The sequence below is a fragment of the Pistacia vera genome, unplaced genomic scaffold, assembly GCF_008641045.1.
Source record: "Pistacia vera cultivar Batoury unplaced genomic scaffold, PisVer_v2 Contig46, whole genome shotgun sequence".
Classification (NCBI taxonomy): Eukaryota; Viridiplantae; Streptophyta; class Magnoliopsida; order Sapindales; family Anacardiaceae; genus Pistacia; species Pistacia vera.
Genome location: NW_022196290.1, coordinates 518,702 through 541,484, shown reverse-complemented (window position 1 = coordinate 541,484; position 22,783 = coordinate 518,702). Strand labels below are relative to the sequence as shown.

Here is a 22,783-nt window from a genome sequence, read left to right as displayed (position 1 = left end):
GGTCGATTTTTTTGCCAGAATTTCCCCCAGACACCACCATCACACTCCTCACAACTAGTGATGGCAATGGGCCAGGCCGGGACCGGGTACCCCTTGGCCCAGGCCCAAGCCCGACCTCATGACACAGGCCCAAGCCCGGCCCGAGCCTGCTACGGGTATGATAGGCAAAGCCCAAGCCCGGCCCGACGGGTTTTTTATAACCGTAGGCCCGGCCCAAGCCCGCCTTTTTTAATAATATTTATTTTTAAATATTAATAAATTTCAATTTTTTTTATATTTTTAATTTTAGAAATAGTTTTTAAATATTAATTGAAGCTATTTCCGCAAATAATTTAAGCAATAAAAACTCCATAATATTTGATTATACTAACTTTTCAACTGTACATAATATGTTACGGTAAAATCCACTTTTATAAGTTGTACCAAACCCATCTAACTCATTTAAAGGCAATTTTAACATATTAAACCTTCAATATGGGATGAAAATTGAGGTTAGGGTTTGGGAAAAAAGGATATATATATATATATATGTGTGTGTGTGTGTGTGTGTGTGTGTGTGTGTGTGTATGTGTGTGTGTGTGTAGGATAATATTGTAATTAAATATATAGTATAAGGGTAAATTAGTAAAATTAATACTAAAATTTTCAAGACGGGCCGGGCCGGGCCGGGCCTAAAGATATACCCATGCCCGGCCCGTACCCGAGGTCGGGCCTTAAAATCAAGCCCAGGCCCAAGCCCAAGCCCGCCAACCTCGGGTAAAGCCCGCCCCTTTAGGGCCGGGCCGGGCCGGGTACCCGAAAATGTTGGGCCCATTGCCATCTCTACTCACAACCCACTTTACAAAACCCTTACCTCCATCACCATCCCTTGCTCGTTGATCGTCAATCATGCACTGTGCGACCTTTCAACTTTCAAGCCAATTTTCAGTCGATTTCGATGTCGGAAATTGCCCCTGCCACCACTAATCAACTCTCTGGATCTTCCTCTCAAAAAGTCCCAATATTCCCAATCCCATTTGCTCACCAATCGCCAAAGATTGAAACTTCCCCGTCCTAGAGTTTTCAGAGTTTTTGTTGCTTAATTGGGTTTGATTTGTTCGATTTTCGTGTTTGTTGGGTTGAAAGACAGTTGAGGAATGTTTATTTGCAGCATTTGTGATTTGTTTGTTGATTTTCTGGTCATCGGCACTCTCCAACGTCAACGACAATTACCGACAATGGAAGAGACTAAGAAGAGAAGAAAAAAGAGGGGTTTTTTTTTTTGGTAAATCACTGTATTTCCTACCAACCCAAAGGAAAACATAATATTTCGGTAGTAAAAAAGTATTTTAAAAGTCGGCAGTATGAATTTGTCAATGGGACATTTTTTAGGTGAGAGTATGTCAGTAACTCTCCCAATCAAGCATATCAATATGGCATACACACGAATTTATTCTTACATAACCAAACATATTATCCTAAATATTCCAAATAATCTTTAAGGCAATCTATCTTTTCATTAATATAATATTCTCAGTAATATAATATTCCCTGAACCAAACGCGTCATAACTATTTGATGCTATGTAACAAGCCAAATCTTTGCACAGTTGCATCTTCATTATCACGAACTCTCTTAAACAAAACCGACTTCCAAATATTATAGTCCATTTTTTGTTTTTGAACTTTTGAATGGACAGGAAGGAAGAATAATGCATTACATTCAGCAAGCTCAAAGAAGCTATGGAGGAATGAACCACAACAAGAGATAGTATCGATGAATTAATGATGCTGTTAATGTACGTTCAGCTAAGAGATCGAGCTCAGCGAAACCCCAACAAAAGAATAACAAAAAATCCAAATCGATCTCGAACTCAAAAACAGTTTAAAGGAGACCGATTGTGGTATTTCTTTATGGAGTGTTTTGTTATTTAGTTTGTGTGGGTGTGTTCTTAGCAGTAAATCATTATTCATGTTCAGTTTTTATTAAAAAAAAAATCCCAAATCCTAAATCTAATTTATTTTACGTTGGATTTTTCTTTAATTTGGTTCCTCGTTATGTTTTTATCTTTCAGGAGTCTGACTTATCTTATTTTTCTAGTTTATATTTGTACAAGTTGATTCCTATATCTGTTTTGCAGCCATTAGATTTAAATATTGAAGTTTCTCATCAACCTTCTAGGTATTTTATGTTAAAGAACTAGCTTAATTTAAAGTTTTTTTTTTTTTTAATAAATCCGATAATTACCTCTGTTGCGACTCGAACACAAAAATTTTTAAATATAGTTAACATTGGTGACTAAAGGGCTTAATTTAAAGTATTAGTACAAATACAAACACTAAGAGTTTAATCAATTGACTTTAGTTTCTTATCCAATTTACTTCAATATTTCATCATTATCTTGTGTGACCTGTGAATTAATTCTTTGTTAAAGCTTTTCAATTTAAACAGTTGGATCAGGTTATCTATTAATTATTAGATATCTCCTTACTCTTGTTAGCATAAGTTAGTTGGGTTTGAAATTACTTAAATCAAAACCAAATGATAAACCTCTCACATCTCGCTCAAACAAAGATTCTATACTTAATTCTCTCTCTTTTTTTTCTTTTTTTCTTTTTTTTTTTTTTTTTTAATTTTTGAAATATATGTTAACTAAACATATATTAATGCCGACCTTTATTTTCCCTAAAATAATGGTATATATTATGACTGGGCTTAGCCCATCATTATGTAGGTGGGCCAGGCTGTTTGTCATATGATTATTTTAGTATTTGCTTATTTATTTATTATTATTTAACTTCAATATAAATCCAAGAGAAAAAAAAAATAGGTCCTCTATTTTGACCAGACCACTTTCCAACCAATTTCATCGTGGCTTCGTCTAACCCCTAGGATATTTCAGTAAAATCACCACTACCCACACAAGTGGCATCTTCTTATTGGCCAAACGTATACACATAAAATATCTTTACCCCTTAAACAAGCCAAGAACATTCTATCTCTTCCAACAGTGCTTCTCCCCGTAAGTATCCAACCATCCGTACAATCAATTTCTCAAATTCCAAATTTACCCTTCCCTAGTCCTCTTTTAATAACATTCATCTTCTCTTTTTTTTGGTTTCTAAGACTACTTGTTTCCAAATTTTTATATTAATCCATCCAGCAATGGTGAAATCAAACGAGAATGGGTCCGTTTCAGTGGCGCCTTTTTTGAAAAAATGTTACGAGATGGTTGACGACGAGTCAACGGACTCCATAATTTCTTGGAGTCAAAACAGTGAGAGTTTTGTTATATGGGACATGACTGAATTCTCAGTTAAACTGTTACCAAAGTACTTCAAGCACAGCAATTTCTCTAGCTTCATCAGACAGCTTAATATCTATGTAAGCTTTTCTATGTCTCTTGCTTTTCTTTAGTGTTTGTCTTTTAGTTTCTTGTGGGAATTCTGTGTTTTTTATTGTCTTTGGATTTTTTATCAAGTGGGTTTTGATTCTTTTGTTGAGATTGTAACTGGGTTGTGAAGAATTTTTTAATTTTCGTGAATATTTTTTTCTTGATAATTTTCTGCTTAGAAGCTAAATTGTGTTTTGTTGTTTGTTTTTTGGCTGGTTTTCATTACGGGATTTTAGCATAATTATCATGTTTATTTTGATTAATTATGAATTAATTTGGCTTTAGAAGATATTTTCCATGATTAGTGATGAGCTTTTACGTAACTTTATTTTTGTTGTTACTTAAAAGTTACATGTATTTGACTGCCAAAAGATGCCTTGATTTAGAATCATACAAACGAATCATTTCTTTTATTTTTACCGAATTGATATGCACCATAATGTTGATTTTGGAAGGCAACGAAACTAATAGTGGTGAATGTTGTCAGACTGCTATTTCTTTGAATTCAATGGAATGCTTGCTAGTTGTAATATGATTGCTACCATTGTGTAAATCTTTTGATTAGGATTCTTTCACCAGTGTGGATTCAAGGTTAGCTGCTTGAGTTTTTTTGTTCTAAAACTAATGACTTTGCCCAAGAAAGTCTCCATATAAATTTTCCAGCTTAAGGCCTTATGGTTGCTCAAGATTGGTGAAATTGACATAGCGTAGCCATTCCCTTTTTTCCCAAATATGAGAGATTCTATAAAGTGTTTTGTTCTGAGGAGTTCTACAACAATGAAAGATGAATGCAAGAGAAAATTGTGTATTGATCTTCTTGTTTTGATGAAGTACTTGTCTTATTTTGGATGCAGCTGTACCATTGCTGTGTATCGTTTATGTCAAAAAGCATAGTATTCCATGTTTCTAAGAAGTACATTAGATTTAGAAGAGAGGGAAGAATTCCCCATTTTGGACTTGTGGAAATGGGCAGAATAGCAATACAATTTTCTTATTGTCATTATCTACATAGATATGTAGCTTTAACTCCTCTTAAGTTATAACCAAATGCAATGGGATTTTATAAGATGAATTTAAGAAATTCTTGGATTTAAGGGATATCAAGGTCTTATGTTGCAACATATTAGTTCCATGCTTGAAAATTTTGAGATGGTCAGGATGCTGTGTGCATTTAGCAAAATTTACATTTCTTTCCTAAAAGAATTCTGATGTGGTTATCGAGTCAGAGAATTTTGTATGCTGATCTCTGTTTAGTTTGCTAAATATTTTAGAGCATACGCTCTTTATCTTTTCTTGAATTTCAATTCTGACCTTATAAGTGATGTCCTTTGCTATTCATAATCAAAGGGGAAACCATCTTATCACCCCTATACTTATAATATGAGAGCAAATCTTGCTGTAAAATTGTAACAACATGTTGACATGGCTTATTATCCATTTAGTTTGACTCCTTGTAATGCTGGAACTGGATAATTTTTTGAATTTCATCTACTGACTTGTCTAGGTAGACTACTGTTCCATGAGTGATCAAGATATGTGAGGCATCTTTTGTACATAATTTTTGCAACTTTTAGTGGTAGGAATTGATAGCCAGTTCACTCATTCTGTTTGGTTGTCCTTTGGGCTATGGTAACAATAAATCTATACATTATAGGAGGCTTGAACATTTATTAAACATTAAAATCTGTCTTCCATGTGTCTACTCACACTTGGGTTGTGCATGATCCTGAGTTAACTTCAATGTTTGGTTGGAGACATGGAAATATTTTTTTGAAATTATATTATTTGGAATATCAGTTTCTTTTTTTTTTTTTTTTTTTTCAAATAATTATTAACTTTAAGCTTCTCTCAGGGTTTCAGAAAAGTTGACACAGATCGATGGGAATTTGCAAATGATGGATTCATTAGAGGTCAGAAGCATTTGTTGAATAATATCAGTAGAAGGAAAAACTCCCAAGCACCTGAGCACCGAAAATCATCGCAACAGTCAGAAAACGTTGTCGAACTGTGTGATAAAATTGACAATTTAGCATTGTGGAAGGCAGTTGAGAATTTGAAGACTGATAAAAATGCACTTGCACAGGAGTTGGTTAAACTTAGGCAGTACCAGGAGACTGCAGATAATAAGTTGCTACTCTTGAGGGACCGCGTTCAAGGTATGGAAACAAACCAGCAGCAGATGTTATCATTCTTAGTGATGGCCATGCAAAACCCTAACTTTTTGGTTCAGCTGCTTCAACCAAAAGAGAATAACTGGCGCATGGCTGAAGCAAGCAGTATTTTAGAAGAAGTTACGGAATGTGGTGAACCAGTAGCTTCTGATAATATGTTAGTAAGATATCAGCCACCAGTAGACGAAACTCTGAAGCCTGTACTCACACCAGTGACAGATTCAGAAATTCAACCTGAATCTGACGCATCCAATGGCAGGAAAGATTTTTTCATGAATATCGATTTTGTGAAAATGCTTATGGAAGAAACTCATGCACCATTCATTCCTTCGGATTTAAATTATGATGGTGAATGGGAGAAGCTTCTTTTAGGTAGTCCATTTATAGAAAATCCTGAAGATAATCAGCTAGATAGAGAAGTACAGACTGGCTCAGAAATGGAAGTAGAACCAACAGCAACCGGAAATGATTTGGAGAAGCTTCATAATTTTGAACTTTTACTACAACAAATGGACAAATCTCAAAACTCTCAGGTTGAACCGACAAATAATGGATCTCATTTGGAGAATCCCCAAAATTTGGAATTCCAGACTGAGAAAATGAAACATTTGGCCTCTGAAAACTGAAAAGAATCACGAACTTTGAACTCTACAGAAAGGCGCCAACATCTTGGCAGCTAGGGCGTCCTTGCGAGCTTAGTTAATTCAAGAAAGTGTTATGGGTGCCACTTGGAAGTATGGCTTTGGCATTTTTAATCTCGGTATGTATAGTTCTTAAAAATTTCTCTATATTCGATATATCAGAAATTTTTGTATTTTCTACATACAAATTTGCTATACAATCACAAATACTATTTCTTAGTAGATCTTTGTTTTGTTCTTTGGCTTCAGCGTTTGGATTGTATTGTCTCTCTGTCGGACGTGTGTTTGTTTAACAATCTGCGACAATTTGACCGTTCTGATTTACCAAGTATAAATTGATATATTTTATGTGAGGATTCTTTTAGGAAATCAAGTTTTTATTACCCAGGAAAACAACACATACAAATCCCCAAACATTCACAAGTAAATCACATAAAAGCAAGAACATTGATACAAAACCTAGTTTCTTACATAGATACATTGGATGATTTACGGATGAACAACCTTGGCCATGCCGAACGCTGCTGCTGATGCAACGGCTCCGATGAAGGCAGTTTGGAGGGCACTCATTAGGGGTTTATTTCCTGTGAAGTAACCCTTGGCATAACCAAAAATCAGAAGTGCTACTAAGGTTACGACAACTGATGCAAGCACAGCATCGGAAGCTCTTGGAATGAACATGTAAGGAATGAGAGGCACCAATCCGCCCAAGATGTAAGCAATTGCGATGGTTAGTGCACTCTGCAGAGCTCTCCTTGGATCTGGCTTCTCCAACCCCAGTTCAAACCTGCACACTCAAGGAATTTTATCAGTGTTCAGTTTCAAGTTTGTTTCATCAAATCCATTAAAACTTAGGGAAAATCATCATATAAATACCATCCTGGGGAATTTTATGTTATGGGATTACAGGTAACGTTATCACATCCTACATCGCTTAAGGCTTGCGTTTCAAGTAGTGAGTGAAGACTGAAGAGTTTTCGGAATTTGACAATGGATATTAGAATAGGCTGTTTACTCCATGGAGCGAGTATGTCGACTTCACGCTATCCAAATAGTTGTCCAAATAATGATATGGGCCTACAATGGAAACGAAGTGGGGTTTCAACCCAAATATCATGTGGCCCGCCCTATTATCATATAAAGCACAGGAACTAAGCGTGCAGAAAGTAACGATTATAGATTATAGAATTGACAATCACGCTGGTGTAGCTTTCGTTGTGGCATTGTCAATCAATAACGCAACTGTTTGTCCTATTATGTTCACTAAATAAATATCATTCCTAAATAAAACATAAACTCTTCTGTCTTACGTGTACTAAACTCTATTAATATTGACGATCTCAATGAGTGAAATTATATACAACAATTGGCCCATGGGTGCTGGATTTACAGGCTCAGGCGGTTCACAAACCAATAAGCTATATTTAATATTCAGATTCTAATTTGATTTGCTGAAAAGACCAAGGATTGTGAGACAGTCCAGCGTCCAGACCAGACTAGACTAGTGTACAAAAGATTCCAGAAACTCTAGTTCCCAGGCAAGGAGAAAACAAGAAAATAAATAGGCAGGTCAGACCCCCAGAGTCTTTAATCATGAACACCAAGTTAAACAATGCACCCAAACCAAAATCCAAGTGGCATAAGCAATGACCACCACGCAGCACATGGTCTTGGCATTTCATCAAACGTGAAAGCAAGCAGCTTTAATAAAAAGCGAATTTGACAGCCTTTATCTTGCTTTTTAAGGGGTCGTATTGGAACCATTCAATTTGTCAAACCATTCCCAGATTTTTGTTCTTATTTTATGTATTACTAAACTCCAGTAGTATAAAAACACTCTGACACACACAAAAGCCTTAATAAAATAAAAGAAAACTTACTTCATCATGAAATCAAGCCAGGCTTGAGGCTTCTTCCTTAGAGCATCAACAACTGGTGCATATTCATGTTCCTCTATCCCATACTGTGCCAGTATCTCTGCCACCTCTGCCGCTTCTGCATTTCCATTTCAACACACGTGAACATTCCTCATCAATCAAACGGGTTTTGCTACAATGAACTCGACAGTCCAATACCATCATTTTTTTTTTATTTTTTTTTGGCTAAATTTTAAAATCTAACCAACTATTAGAACTTCTTTCAAATGAAATTTAAGTACAATTTTTAGTTTTCAAAAACAAAATATTATAAAAACAGTCAATTTTTTTTCTTATAAAAAGTTTTCTAGATACAACCTTAAAAACTCGATTTTCTTAATTTTCTATCACTTTTAACCATAAAAACAATTTAAATTTTATTTAAACATATTTAAAAATTTTAAATTCAACTAAAATTTTCAGTTCTGCAGCAATATTCTAATCAAAACAACAGAAAAACGTAGCTGAATTTTTAAAATTGATAAAAATAAAAACAAACGGTGGTAACCTGTATCAGGAACAGTAACGATCTCTTCTTGCTCACTCTTCAACTCTCTGGTGTAATGATCGGCTTCGCTCTTCGCAGCGAGATACCTGCACGACACCACACATATTCGATGGAATTACACTTCACGTACTGCCAAGTCACCAAATGCTTAACTACTTTTACGTTTACGTATCTATACAAAAGAGTTCCGAAAACCCTAATAGGCAAAAGAATTGAAAATAATACCCGCCGAGTCCCATGGAGATAGCGCCGGCGGCAACCTCAGCGATGCCGGCGGTGAGAACAATCGAGGAGGTGGCATTGGCGCCGGACAATCCGGCGGCAAGAGCAAAGGGGACGGTGAGACCGTCGGATACACCGATGATGATGTCACGGACGATCTCACCGGCGGTGAAGTGTTTCTCCTTGTGCAGGTTGAGGAGCGTCTGCTTCTCTGGCTCTAAGTTGTGCGCCATTAAAATTCAGTTGCTGAGTTCAGTAAGAGAATCGAATATTGGAGCCTTTTTATAATTAATAGCGGTGTCGCGATGTGTATAAAATTGGAGGGGAGCAGATTTGTCGGACGTTTTGTTTGTTTTTTATGTGTGGGCGCGTATTCCACTATAGGGAAAGCACTAAGCAGGGGTGCTTTTGTTACTTTTTTGAAATCTTATTCTCATTATACTCTGGGGGCTAACTGTAAGGCTATTGAAGTTTTCTTTTTAACTTATTAACTATTTTGGGATATTATCATATAGAGAACAGTGTTTTTATAAATATACAATTAGATAACATTATTTTAAGATATACAATATTCGAAGACACTCTTTTTAAAAAATTATCAAGTAGAGGACACTTAACGGTAAAACACCATTAACTTTAACTTGGTCTCTAAAATGACTTAAATACCCATATACTGTATATTACAATTATGATATCATTTTCCCAAAAAAAGATTAAATAATATATGTATAATTATATAAGTTAAATAATTAAAAAAATATATATTTAAAAAAAATCAAAACTAAGATGTAAAATATAATAAAAAAATATTGGTCAATTATTTTATGTATGGATCTTGTTGAAACGAAAGGTGTATTTTTCTAAAATCACATTAATACTCTTAAGTCTTAACAAAGTTAACTGTATTTTGTTGTTAAGTCATTATGTCATCTAATTGCAAGTTTCCTTAAAAAGTGTCCCCTTATTTTAGTTTCTTAAAATGGTGTGCTCCAATGTGTATTTATGAAAAAAGAGTCCTATAGGTGCTAATACCCTAGACATTTTTTACACTTACAGAAATATCGCTGTTGTCTAGTAATATTTCATTAATTATGGCTGCATTCTTTTGTTGAAAAGAAAAAAAAAAAAAACTTACAACTAAGCAGTATTCTCAATAGCATTATAAGGAAAATAATATGGGCTTATCAACTAGTGTAAAAAACTTATTTAAACCACTTTTGAAATTGTTTTGAGTTGTTTGGTTGTATTTCAAAATTGCTTATAAGTTTTTAAATAAGTTATTTTACGGCTTATGAGAAAAGCTCAAAGTTTGAGCTTCTATCATAAGCTCTTTTGAATTTATTTAAAGTGTTAGATTTTCAAAAAATATTCATATATTATTGTATGAATTTGATTTTATATTTCTTGTATATTAAAGTCTTTTTTTAGTAATTTAAAACTAAAAAACTCTTATAGATTTTTCTAACCAAACAACTATTAGAATCAGTTATATCTACCCACTTGTTGATGCGTGATTTTTGGCACCAACTAATCGACACGTGCGTAACGTTGATTGGTCAAAAGACACACGTGATTATGGGTAAAATATAGAATAAATGCAATGAGAGCCTTTTAAAGTGGTTTGGATGCTAAGGTAGCAAGTCCTACGTCCACTGATTTGTATTAATATAGTGGGTCAGGTCGCAACAGCGGACTGACTTACAAATGATTGGTAAAAAGTAAATACAAAGTTATCAGAGAGAGAGAGATAGCGATAATTCCAAGTGTAAAATAGCCGAATCCCCTTAATGAAGGGGTCTTCCTCTTTTTATAGTAGATGAGTACAAGTAATCATCATTAAATCCATGGGTTGGTGTGAATGTCAGGATTAAATCCGGCTTTATGTCACATTTTCCACCTTCCAAACTGATTTCACGCGATTTGGAGCAGGCAAAGGGACACGTGGGAGCTCCGTAGCTATTGGCAGGCCTTACGTGTGCTTACCGTTCTGACGGGAGCAGGTCACCCCCCCCCCCCCCCCCCCCCCCCAATCACGTGATTTTCTACATCAGCCCTTGATTTCCCAGGCATAACACCACTCAAATCACTCGTCCAGATAAAAATTACTTCTGATGCCCTCATAATTTATACAAGCACTTTCACTCTTTGGTGAAATTTACTCACTTCAATTTGTGCGGGATGACCCATTTCATCTTTCTTAAGAGGTTATTGTTAATCATTAGTTTTTCTAATTTATAGATTTAAAAAAAATAAACAAATAAAAAGGTATGCTATGAGAGGTTCAAAATTAAAACTTGGGATAGGAATAATCGGTAGATTTTGAGGAAAGACCTGTTAAATTGCAGTTTGGGTTTTATGTAAGTAATTATTCATTGGAATGGATCTGTTGTTGGATTTCTAGCAAGTGTTTTTCATCTAAAAGAACATATCTATTTAGTCGAGACAACGGGCAATGTGGGAAGTGAGTTGAACACTTCGCTACCACATAGCAAGTCAATTTTTATACCATTTGTATTAGTTTACATTCAATTAATTAAAAATTTTAATAAAACTTTGTCTTCTTATACCCAAGGTGTATGTGGGTCATGTAAGTTATTTGTGTTTATGTAAATCATTGTGTTAATAATTCTTTCTAAGACTTCACAAATATAAATTGATGATTTCAAGTAAAGTTTTCTATTATTAATTTTGAGTATACATATAGTTTGCTAGTAACATATGTCTATTGTATTTAAGGCAATAAAATTGACCCGAGAACAAATTATTAAATTTTATTCTATAAAGTTCGATTTTCACTCGTTATTAAACGAGCAATTCATATAATGCATGGATAAGAGTATTCTTGTAATAAGGCATATACCGCCATGATTCATGACTTGTACTTTTATTATGGACATGCTAAGTCCATTAAAAGTGAATTAAAATTCTATGTGTGGTCATACATCAAAGGTAATTCACTCTTTTATATCACGCGATAAATAATGGGTTAAATGGGAGAATGTAAGTGACTCATTAACTGCCACTTAGTTATCGGCAATTACATCCACTTCTTGAGGGAAGTGGACGTAACTTGAGGTAACCACTTTACTAACTATTTGGGGTCTTAGGTGGTGATTATAAATTAAGGGTTGGTTTCCTCAATTGAAAGTGTGAGAAAAACACTCAGAAATCTTAAAGTGAATTGAATTAATTAAATCTTTTGACTAAATAGCTTAAACACTAATGACAAGAATTACACCAGATCCGAATAGAGGTATGTAAATGTTTATTCCGCATTTTATAGAATAATAGATAATAATCTGTGAATTCAGTTCTTACTCTTTCAACAAGAAATAATTTGTTTATTGAATTGATATTGATAGTACAAAATATGCATTTTTATATAGACTATACAAGATCTTTTAATATGATAAAGCATCAACTAGACATAGTATAATATACTAGCTAATACGGTATTACGTACAGTATCAACTATACATGGTGATCTAATATACTAGCTAATATAGTAAGATTATAATTATATGGTGCAAAATCATGGTGATACGGTAACCTAATATACAACTAAGACGAAGTTTTAATCCTTCATTCAACTTTTTCTTTAAAAAGACAACCATTGTATCATATTCGCTCATTCTATTTGCCCCTTGTGTCATTCTTTTCTCCAAATAAAATCTTGGTATTAACTGAAAAAAATAAAACAATCTTCGGAAAATTTGGTTCATATAAGAAACTTCATTTAATCAATATTAAAAATCTGACCCTTCAAAAAACAAGCATATAAAAGAATGAAAAAAATATAACAACTAAAGAAGTCCTCTCTTGAAAATTAAAAGTGACAAGGGAAATTTGTTTTTCTGATTGTGATTACAAGAATTCGAAACATTAAAAAGATCGAATCTCGGATGAAATGCAAGCTAGCCTATTCCACCATAAGATAGATAAGAAAAAATATAGAATATGATTATGTGAATATTATCATCTATCATTATTTAGAATGATATTTGCNAACTTGGGATAGGAATAATCGGTAGATTTTGAGGAAAGACCTGTTAAATTGCAGTTTGGGTTTTATGTAAGTAATTATTCATTGGAATGGATCTGTTGTTGGATTTCTAGCAAGTGTTTTTCATCTAAAAGAACATATCTATTTAGTCGAGACAACGGGCAATGTGGGAAGTGAGTTGAACACTTCGCTACCACATAGCAAGTCAATTTTTATACCATTTGTATTAGTTTACATTCAATTAATTAAAAATTTTAATAAAACTTTTTCTTCTTATTACATTTTATAAAGTGTGAAAGAAACAAGTGTAAATGGTCCATCCCTTCGGCTCCACCCAAGGTGTATGTGGCTCATGTAAGTTATATGTGTTTATGCAAATCATTGTGTTAATAACTCTTTCTAAGACTTCACAAATATAAACGGATGACTTCAATTAAAGTTTTCTATTATTAATTTTGAGTATACATATAGTTTGCTAATAACATATGTCTATTGTATTTAAGGCAATAAAATTGACCTGAGAATAAACTGTTAAATTTTATTATATAAAGTTCGATTTTCACTCGTTATTAAATGAACAATTCATGCAATACATGGATAAGGGTGTTCTTGTAATAAGGCATATACCATCATGATTTATGATTTGTACTTTTATCATGGACATACTAAGTCCATTAAGAGTGAATTAAAATTCTATATGTGGTCATACATCAAAGGTAATTCACTCTTTTATATCACACGACAAATAATGGGTTAAATTGGAGAATGTAAGTGACCCATTAACTGTCACTTAGTTATAAGCAATTACATCCACTTCTTGAGGGAAGTGGATGTAACTTGAGGTAATCACTTCACTAACTATTTGGGGTCTTAGGTGGTGATTGTAAATTAGGGGTTGGTTTCCTCAATTGAAAGTGTGAGAAAAACACTAGAAATCTTAAAATGATTTGAATTAATTAAGTCTTTTTACTGAATAGCTCAAACACTAATAGCAAGAATTACACCAGGTCCGAATGGAAGTATGTAAATGTTTATTCCATATTTTATAGAATAATAGATAATAATCTGTGAATTCAGTTCTTACTCTTTCAACAAGAAATAATTTGTTTATTGAATTGATATTGATAGTACAAAATATGCATTTTTATATAGACTATACAAGATCTTTTAATATGATGAAGCATCAACTAGACATAGTACCATAATATACTAACTAATATGGTATTACGTACAATATCAACTATACATGGTGATCTAATATACTAACTAATATAGTAAGATTATAATTATATAGTGCAAAATCATGGTGATACGGTAACCTAATATACAACTAAGACGAAGTTTTAATCCTTCATTCAACTTTTTCTTTAAAAAGACAACCATTGTATCATATTCGCTCATTCTATTTGCCCCTTGTGTCATTCTTTTCTCCAAATAAAATCTTGGTATTAACTGAAAAAAATAAAACAATCTTCGGAAAATTTGGTTCATATAAGAAACTTCATTTAATCAATATTAAAAATCTGACCCTTCAAAAAACAAGCATATAAAAGAATGAAAAAAATATAACAACTAAAGAAGTCCTCTCTTGAAAATTAAAAGTGACAAGGGAAATTTGTTTTTCTGATTGTGATTACAAGAATTCGAAACATTAAAAAGATCGAATCTCGGATGAAATGCAAGCTAGCCTATTCCACCATAAGATAGATAAGAAAAAATATAGAATATGATTATGTGAATATTATCATCTATCATTATTTAGAATGATATTTGCTTCATTTGTTTCACTTTTAGGAATACTATTATTAGTATTCCCAAAAAAGTTAAATAGTAAAATGTCATTATTCCTAAAATATTATTCTATATTTTTTAATTTCTTTTAAACTTTCTAAATTTGTTAATTTAACTAAACATTCCCAAATATTTTTTTTAGAAATTGTAAAAACACTCCGGCCACCCTTCGGTGGTGGTGGCTGACTGCCCGTATTTAATGGGTGGGTTAGGAGTGTTTTTATTAACTTTTAATATTTTATTATAGACATATTTAGTAAATAAACAAACATATGAGATATTTTTATTAATTTCTAAATTCTTCATTGTAATACTCTTCAAATTTAACTTTTTTCAAAAGATTATTTTAAAAACCATGAGAATAATGAACCAAATGAATCATTATGATTTTTATTCTTGTTATTATAGCTGCGTAAAGAGGGGTTTTAAAAAGAATGATTAAAAAAAGTAACCAATTGCGAAATGCAGTTTCATAGTCGGATTATTCATACCAACTTGTTTCATGTCAAGTTTTATTGGGCCAAGTTTAAGCCCCAATTCACTTTTAACTAACCCTTTTCAGATTCATCCATAAAATATTAATTCAGTCCAGCAATGATAAATTAAATTAGGATGCCATTTTTGCCAATTAAAAGCATGGGCTAAATTAAATTAATAAAACACAAATCTTACCAACCAAAATAAATTCTACTTCATCCATATATATGGGTACATATAGTTAAGATATTCCCCCCTGCCATGTAGGTAGGTAGGTCAAACTATATATATTTATTACAATTACTTCAAAATTTAATATTGCAATTCTCATGATTATTATAAATATTTGTATATATATATATAATTAATGGGTTCAATTAATAATGTTCGTGGGGGTTGGGAGCTAGTTGCCATTAAGGAAGCCCAACTTCAAAGGGATTTGTCGGAGTTATAATTGCAATGTTGATACGAGTCACCAACATAAAAGAAAAAGTTATGTGTAAAGATTAGACTTTATATAGCTAGGTTTTCAAAGAGATGTGGTTTTGAATTCATATTTTATAAAGAATTTTGACCTACGAGAGGCTTATATGTTTTAAACAGACCTGGTGAAACAGGTTCAGACCCACGAGTTGACCCGTATCCAGATAAAAAATATAGGGCATGTTTGGCTTATTATTTCTGCCCATATTCTCAATCCTATTCTCCAAATAATGTTTGGCACATTATTCCAGAAATATTATCCTATTTTTTTAAATTACTTTTAGACCCCATAAGGTTATTAATTTCATTAAATACCCCTTGAAAAAAAAGTTTAAAAATTAACAAAAATACTCCTGTGACCCATACTTGCCAGATTCTGGTAACCACCGTCGGTGATAGCCGGAATCTGCTACAACAGTGAATTACCAATCGGAACTGGCCAGTAATTCACCGATCTGGCCTTTTCCAACCAGATCCACATTGGATCTGGCTGGAAAAAGCCAGATCTGGCCGTCAGCCACGGCCAAATATTGGCCATCGTTGATCGAAAACGACAGCCATATCTTTGGCCGTCGCTGACGGCCAAAGATGTCCATCGTTTTAGCCTTTTCCGGCCATCGCGGCCACAACAAGCCTTAGATCTAGCTTTTTCCAACCATATCTGTGGTGGATCTGGCCGGAAAATGCCATAACGAGGCGGTATGACACAGATCAGACCGGTCTGTGTCGTAACGCAATTTTTCTGCTAGATTCCGACGGTGGTGGCCAGAATCTGGCACTGCAGGTGGTGGGGGTATTTTTGTCATTTTATACATTAGGGTGTTTAATTAAATTAGTAAACCTAGGGGCTTTTTTATAAATTTTTAAATTTTACCTCGTAATACTCCCCTGTTCAACTACCCAATATTATTCCCAAAATCTTATCCAAAATAATAAACCAAACACACCCATAGGGTACGAGTTTAGTGTTTTAGAACTGTTTTTCTAGACCCGTATCCAGCTCAGCTCGCATTTCATGCAGGTTAGACGGGTAAACCCGCGGGTGCCCATTTATTATTTATATATTAAAAAAAACTGAATTAAAGTTTGAAAATTGAAATCCCTAATCCTAAAAGACACACACTCATCTCGACTCTCCTCCCTCACAAGCTCCAACACAGACACAACTCTCCTCTCTCACATCGTCATCGTCATCGTCGCCGTCACCATCTCCTCTCTCACATCGTCATTGTCGCGGTCGCCATCTCCTCTCTCACATCGTCACACCGTTGCCGGCCATCCTCCCTCCCACACAGACGCAACTCTCCTCTCTCACATCGTCACCTTTGCCGTCGACATCTCCTCTCTCACACTACCTGAGCAATGTTTCCCTCTTTGGTCTTCTGCTAATTATTCTTGTTTCCCTCTTTGGTCTTTTACTGATTATTCTTTTTTCCCTCTTTGGTCTTTTGTTGATTATTCTTGTTTCCCTTTATGGAGGTTGGTTTACTTTGATGATTTTTGGGGTGTTTTGATGCTTGATTACTAGTTGACTCATTTTGTTTCCCTCTTTGATGATTTTTGGGATTGCTTTTTTGCTTAGTGTAGTGGTATACTGGTATGACGATAACAGCTATAACATGAATTGGTTAGACAGACATTATGAGTTCCATAGCAACAAAACAACAAACGGTTGGTGGGCAACTTGAATATCTTGAAATATACGTGGTTTTTTTATTATTTTACTGAAGTTTTTGCCTTGTAAAATCCTATTTGTTTTATGGTTTCAAAGGATCTTTGGTAGAAAGCAGAGCTTGTTCATCAGCTTGCTTGAGGGTTGTTCTATTTGTTTTACTTCTTTAGTATTTCCTTTTGCTCTTGTACAAGTATTGGACTATTGGTATAATTTAATCCAAGTTGAACACGTTTGTTGAGACATGTCTTTGTCAATGAGTCAATGACCCACTAGAAGATATTTTTATTTATTAAAAAGGAGGGCAGAATTAGGATGTGTCATAGTTTGAGATCAAGTTGTGTATGTATTTTGTATATTATAATGTATTGTTGAAGGAAGGTGCAGATGAAGATGAATTGATTGGAAACAAAGTTCACATGTTTACTATTACGTGTGGTTCACTGTTACTTATTTTAAACACTCATTTTTAGTTAACAAAAATTACAAAAACCCAATTCTACATAATAAAAGAATTTGAAAGCTATTATAATTACATAAAGAAATTATAATTAATATAGTATTTCAATATTATATATACAACAAGGACCTGTCCAGTCAAATGATGTGTTGGGTGTTGCCAGAAACATGACAGCATATAAAAAATAATGCAAAAAATTAGGTGGTTAACTGTAAAAATTGAAAATTGCAGGAATTTTGGGGGTATAACTGCAAAAATTAAAAACTTGAGAGAGAAAAAATGGGCACCCGCAGCTTCACTCGTACCCACATAGGGTAGGGTTCGGGTCCAAAATCGTATAACTCGACCTGTTTTGCGCCTGTACCCGTTTAATTTGGCCCACTCACCCGTTTTGCCAGGTGTAGTTTTAAGGTCAAAATCTCCATTTGATGTAATGTAAACAAGTTAATTTTATTCACCCCTGTGAAAATAATGAGTCTCAAGTGTCCTAATGATTTTCGAAAAGTATTGGTACTTGTTGTGATGTGGCAATTGACCTATGCCCACGTGTATAGTCAAAATAGAACTTGGGTAGTCAAAGTTATATTGCTAAAGACTAAGGGACAATTCTGTCATATCCAGTCTTCAATAAACCTATTCCAAATTAGGTTTTGCTCATTATGTTTCTCTCGACCTTTCTCTCTTGGTTAACAGAGAGAGAAAGTTTGTTACGATTCTCTGGATGTGCTGGAAATTTGAAGAGCGTTGATGGAATCAAACGGTGGTGGTGAGGAGATCTGGGTTTTACAAGGGGGTTTTGTACACTGTGTAAAGGGTGAGCGTAAATCTCTGTAAGGTTCTCTCATTGTAAAATCTGCTTATTGCCCTAGAGAGCGGATGTAGGTAATCTGTAAGATTATCGAATCACTATAAATCATTGTGTCTTTTATTTTTCCAATTTATTATCTGTTTATTCTTGTGATTTATCTGATGTGTTGGATGTTTGGTTTGCTATTGGATTTTCGTTTGGTCTCTTTAATTACAACAAGTGGTATCAGAGCTAGGTTCTCATTCTGACACCTAGGGTTTTTCTAGGTTAAGAGATCTTTTGTGAATCTGAAGCATCTAGGCTTAGATCTGGTTTTCTGTTTACAGCTGCAATTTTAGGGTTTCTGTTTAGTCTCGGGTAAATTGGGGCTTTTGACTCTGGGCATCTGTGAAGGGTAGGAACCTAGAAAATGTCTAAGTTTGAGGTGGAGAAATTCACAGGGGATAATGATTATGGATTGTGGAAGATGAAAATGAGGGCTATCTTAGTTAAGGATGGATTGTCTGATACTTTAGAGGGTGAGGGTAGTTTACTAGACTCCCTATCTGAGAAGGAGAAGAAAGACATGTTAGCTAAAGCCTACAGTACTTTAATCCTAGGTTTAGGGGATAAGGTCTTAAGAGAAGTTAAGAAAATGACCACACCAGTTGAAATTTGAGAAAAACTAGACTCTCTATACCTGTCAAAGTCTTCTCCTAATAGGTTAGTTTTAAAACAGAAATTGTTCAGTTTTAAAATGGATGAAAACAAAATATTATGAGAAAATATGAATGACTTTATGAAACTTGTACATGATCTAGAAGGGCTTAGTGTTAAGGTTAAGGATGAAGATCAAACAGTGATTCTTATTAATTCCCTTCCTAAAATCTTTTCAAATTTTGTGGACACCCTTAAGTATGGCAGACAAACTCTTAAACTAGATGAAGTAGTGGTAGCAATTACTGCTAAGGATGCTGAATTTAAAAAGGAAGGTAAACTAAATAGTGAGGGGTTTTATGTGAGAGGAAGGCCTGAAAAGAAAGGCCACAAGAAGGGAAATTTCAGGGGTAGATCAAAATCTAAGTCCAAATTCATTAGAAAGTGTTTTCACTGTCATAAGGAAGGTCATTTTAAGAGGGGCTATCTTGATAGGAACAAAAAGTCAGGGGAAAAGGATGCTAGCTAGTGAGAGTTAGATATAGCTTCTGATGGTTATGAGAGTTCTGATGTGTTAGTAGTTTCTGAAAATGAAACTGATGTTGAATGGGTACTTGATTCTAGCTGTTCTTTCCACATGACTCCAAATAGGAGTTTTCTATCAAACTTTAAGAAACTAAAGTCTAGAAAGGTGTTGATGGGAAATAATGCAGTTTGTAGAGTCTTAGGAATAGGAGATGTAAGGCTGAATTTGCATAATGGAAGTTCCAAATGGCTCACAGATGTTAAATACATACCAGAGCTAAAAAGAAACTTAGTTTCTTTAGGAAGTCTAGACTCAATTGGCTATAGCTATAAAGCTCAAGGTGGAGTCCTTAAAGTAACTAAAGGGTCCTTAGTTATAATGAAAGGTGAGATGAGGAATGGGTTGTATACTCTAAATGGTTCAACCATCACTGGAATAGCAGCAGTATCCTTATCTCAGAAGTCTAATAGGACAACTTTATAGCATAGGAGGTTAGGGCATATTAGTGAAAAAAGATTAGTTGAGCTAGGTAAGCAAAAGGTTCTAGGAGGAGATAAAGTAGAGAAGCTGGTTTTCTGTGATCACTGCATTTATGGGAAGATGAACATAATCAGATTTAGTGTGGGAAATCGCTGTTCTAAGGCTATTTTAGATTATATCCATTCATATGTGTGGGACCAACTAAATATCCATCTTTGGGAGGTTGTAGTATTTCATTAGCATCATAAATGATTATTCTAGGAGGGTCTGGATTTATTTCTTGAAAACCAAGGGAGAGGCCTTCAGGAAATTCAGAGATTGGAAGGTCATGATAGAAAACCAAACTGGGAAGAAAATTAGGAAACTTAGAACTGATAATGGGTTAGAATTTATAAATGAAGAGTTTGATAATCTGTGTAGGGAAAGTGGAATTCTGAGGCATAGAACAGTAAAACACACACCTCAGCAAAATGGTTTAGCAGAAAGGATGATTAGGACTATTCTAGAAAAGGTTAGAAGCTTATTATCCTGTTCTAAGTTACCCACCAGGTTTGGGGCAGAGGCTGCCCACACAGCTGTTTACCTAATAAATAGAATACCTTCCTCAGCTATTAGTTTAAAAACACCCATGGAAAAATGGTCTGGGTATCCTGCAAACTATAGTAACCTTAGGATTTTTGGCTGCACTGTTTTTGTTCATGAAAAAACAGATAAGTTACAACCAATGGCTATTAGGTGTATTTTCTTAGGATATCCTGATGGCATTAAGGGTTACAAATGTTGGAGGGAAAAAGTGTATTATTAGTAGAGATGTGAGGTTTAATGAAGATGAGTTGGGTGGTTTGAGTCAGGAAGAGAGTGACAATGCAGATAGGACAAAGGTGTTTAATCTGGATCTAGGTGGAGATATTCCAAGTCTGAACAATCCTGTTTCAGACTCTGTTTCAGATTCCCATACCCAGGAGGATGAACTTAGCTTAGGTGATAATGATTATGATGATGATGATGGACATGACTTGCAAAATTATCAACTAGCTAGAGATAGAGAAAGAAAGGAAATTAGACTACTAGGAGGTACTCACATGCTGACATGGTAGCATTTGTTCTTCAAGTTGCTAAAGATTTTGATGATGAACCTAGAACTGTTAAGGAAGCCATGATTAGTAAAGATTCTAGGGAATGGAAACTTGCCATGCAGGAAGAGTATGAGTCTCTAATAAAAAATCAGACATGGATTCTTGTTAACAAACCTGAAGCCAGTCGGGTGGTTAAGTGTAAATGGGTTTTCAAAAAGAAAGAGGGTATACCAGGGGTAGAAACACCTAGGTTCAAAGCTAGGTTGGTTCACACAGGTTGAAGGAGTTGATTATAATGAAATTTTCTCACCAGTTGTGAGACATACCACTATTAGAATTCTCCTAGCCTTAGTAGCTCGGTTTGATTTAGCATTGGAGCAATTAGACATCAAAACTGTTTTCTTGAATGGTGATTTAGAAGAAAGAATTCTGATGGAGCAGCCTGAGTTGTTTGAAAATGGGTCTACAAACCAAGTTTGTTTGTTGAAAAAATTACTGTATGGATTGAAGTAGTCACCTAGGTAGTGGTATAGAAAATTTGACTGTTTTATGGTGAATGCTGGGTTTATTCGAAGTAGCTTTGATGGTTGCTTTTATTTTAAGTGTTTGTATGATAAGTGCTACATTTATTTGGCTCTATATGTGGATGATATGCTTTTAACTTGTAAAGATCTTTTTGAAATTGCTAGATTCAAGAGAGAGATGAGTAGACAATTTGAAATGAAAGACTTAGGGCAAGCTAAGTAGATCCTAGGAATGAATATTGAAAGGGATAGAAAAAATAGAAAACTGATGTTGTCACAGAAAGAATATGCTGGAAAAGTCATAAGGAAATTTAACATGAGTAATTCCAAACCTGTCAAAACACCCTTAGGACAACACTTTAAACTCAGTTCAGTACAATGCCCAGAAACAGAAGAAGAAAGGAAGAAAATGGCTTGCATCCCGTATGCAAATGCAATAGGGAGCTTGATGTATTTGATGGTTTGTACCAGACCAGATTTAGCTTTTGCAGTTAGTTTTGTAAGTAGGTTTATAAGTAATCCTGGGATGAGTCATTGGGAAGCTGTAAAATGGGTACTTAGGTATGTGAGGGTTACACTGACTACTGGTATTGTTTACAGCAAGGGGCAAAATCAGGATACTATCATTGAAGGATATGTGGATGCTGATTATGCAGGAAATGTAGACAATAGGAAATCCATGACTGGTTTCTGTTTCTGTTTCTCTTTTTGGAATAATCTGGTTTCTTGGAAGGCTAACCTACAGGCAATAGTTACCTTGTCAACTATGGAAACAGAATACGTTGCCATTACAGAGGCCGTAAAAGAAGCAATGTGGCTTAAGGGAATGCTTGATGAAATGGGTTTAAACCATCAGCAGGTTCTAATCAAGAGTGACAGCCAAAGTGCAATTTTTCTGTGTAAAAATCAAGTGTTTCATGAGAGATCGAAACACATTGATGTTAGGTTGCATTTTATAAGAAATCTGATTGAAGATAAAGCCATTAAGGTGGAGAAAGTTCTTGGGAGAAAAACCT

At 34.4% G+C, this 22,783-nt stretch overlaps 2 protein-coding genes across 2 annotated transcripts; one reads left to right on the top strand and one right to left on the bottom strand.

The window, feature by feature from the left end:
- Positions 1 to 2,995: 2,995 nt before the first annotated feature.
- Positions 2,996 to 6,433, top strand: LOC116145018 (heat stress transcription factor A-8). Its single transcript, XM_031430468.1, has 2 exons — positions 2,996 to 3,363; positions 5,226 to 6,433. Exons 1-2 carry the CDS (start codon positions 3,145 to 3,147, stop codon positions 6,168 to 6,170), a joined length of 1,164 nt encoding a protein of 387 aa, XP_031286328.1. The 5' UTR covers positions 2,996 to 3,144; the 3' UTR covers positions 6,171 to 6,433.
- Positions 6,434 to 6,574: 141 nt separating this feature from the next.
- LOC116145019 (vacuolar iron transporter 1-like) lies at positions 6,575 to 9,192 on the bottom strand. Its single transcript, XM_031430469.1, has 4 exons — positions 8,835 to 9,192; positions 8,610 to 8,695; positions 8,066 to 8,180; positions 6,575 to 6,972 (listed from the first exon to the last, which is right to left on the bottom strand). Exons 1-4 carry the CDS (start codon positions 9,062 to 9,064, stop codon positions 6,675 to 6,677), a joined length of 729 nt encoding a protein of 242 aa, XP_031286329.1. The 5' UTR covers positions 9,065 to 9,192; the 3' UTR covers positions 6,575 to 6,674.
- Between the last annotated feature and the right edge of the window lie 13,591 nt (positions 9,193 to 22,783).

What these genes read in the sequence shown, in the direction of transcription:
- LOC116145018 (XM_031430468.1), top strand. Translation starts at nt 3,145, where the DNA reads ATGGTGAAATCAAACGAGAATGGGTCCGTTTCAGTGGCGCCTTTTTTG. An exon ending in TCAGACAGCTTAATATCTAT is followed by an intron (nt 3,364 to 5,225) that starts GTAAGCTTTTCT and finishes AGCTTCTCTCAG; the next exon opens with GGTTTCAGAAAAGTTGACAC.
- LOC116145019 (XM_031430469.1), bottom strand. Translation starts at nt 9,064, where the DNA reads ATGGCGCACAACTTAGAGCCAGAGAAGCAGACGCTCCTCAACCTGCAC. An exon ending in ATCTCCATGGGACTCGGCGG is followed by an intron (nt 8,696 to 8,834) that starts GTATTATTTTCA and finishes GGTGTCGTGCAG; the next exon opens with GTATCTCGCTGCGAAGAGCG. An exon ending in CGTTACTGTTCCTGATACAG is followed by an intron (nt 8,181 to 8,609) that starts GTTACCACCGTT and finishes ATGGAAATGCAG; the next exon opens with AAGCGGCAGAGGTGGCAGAG.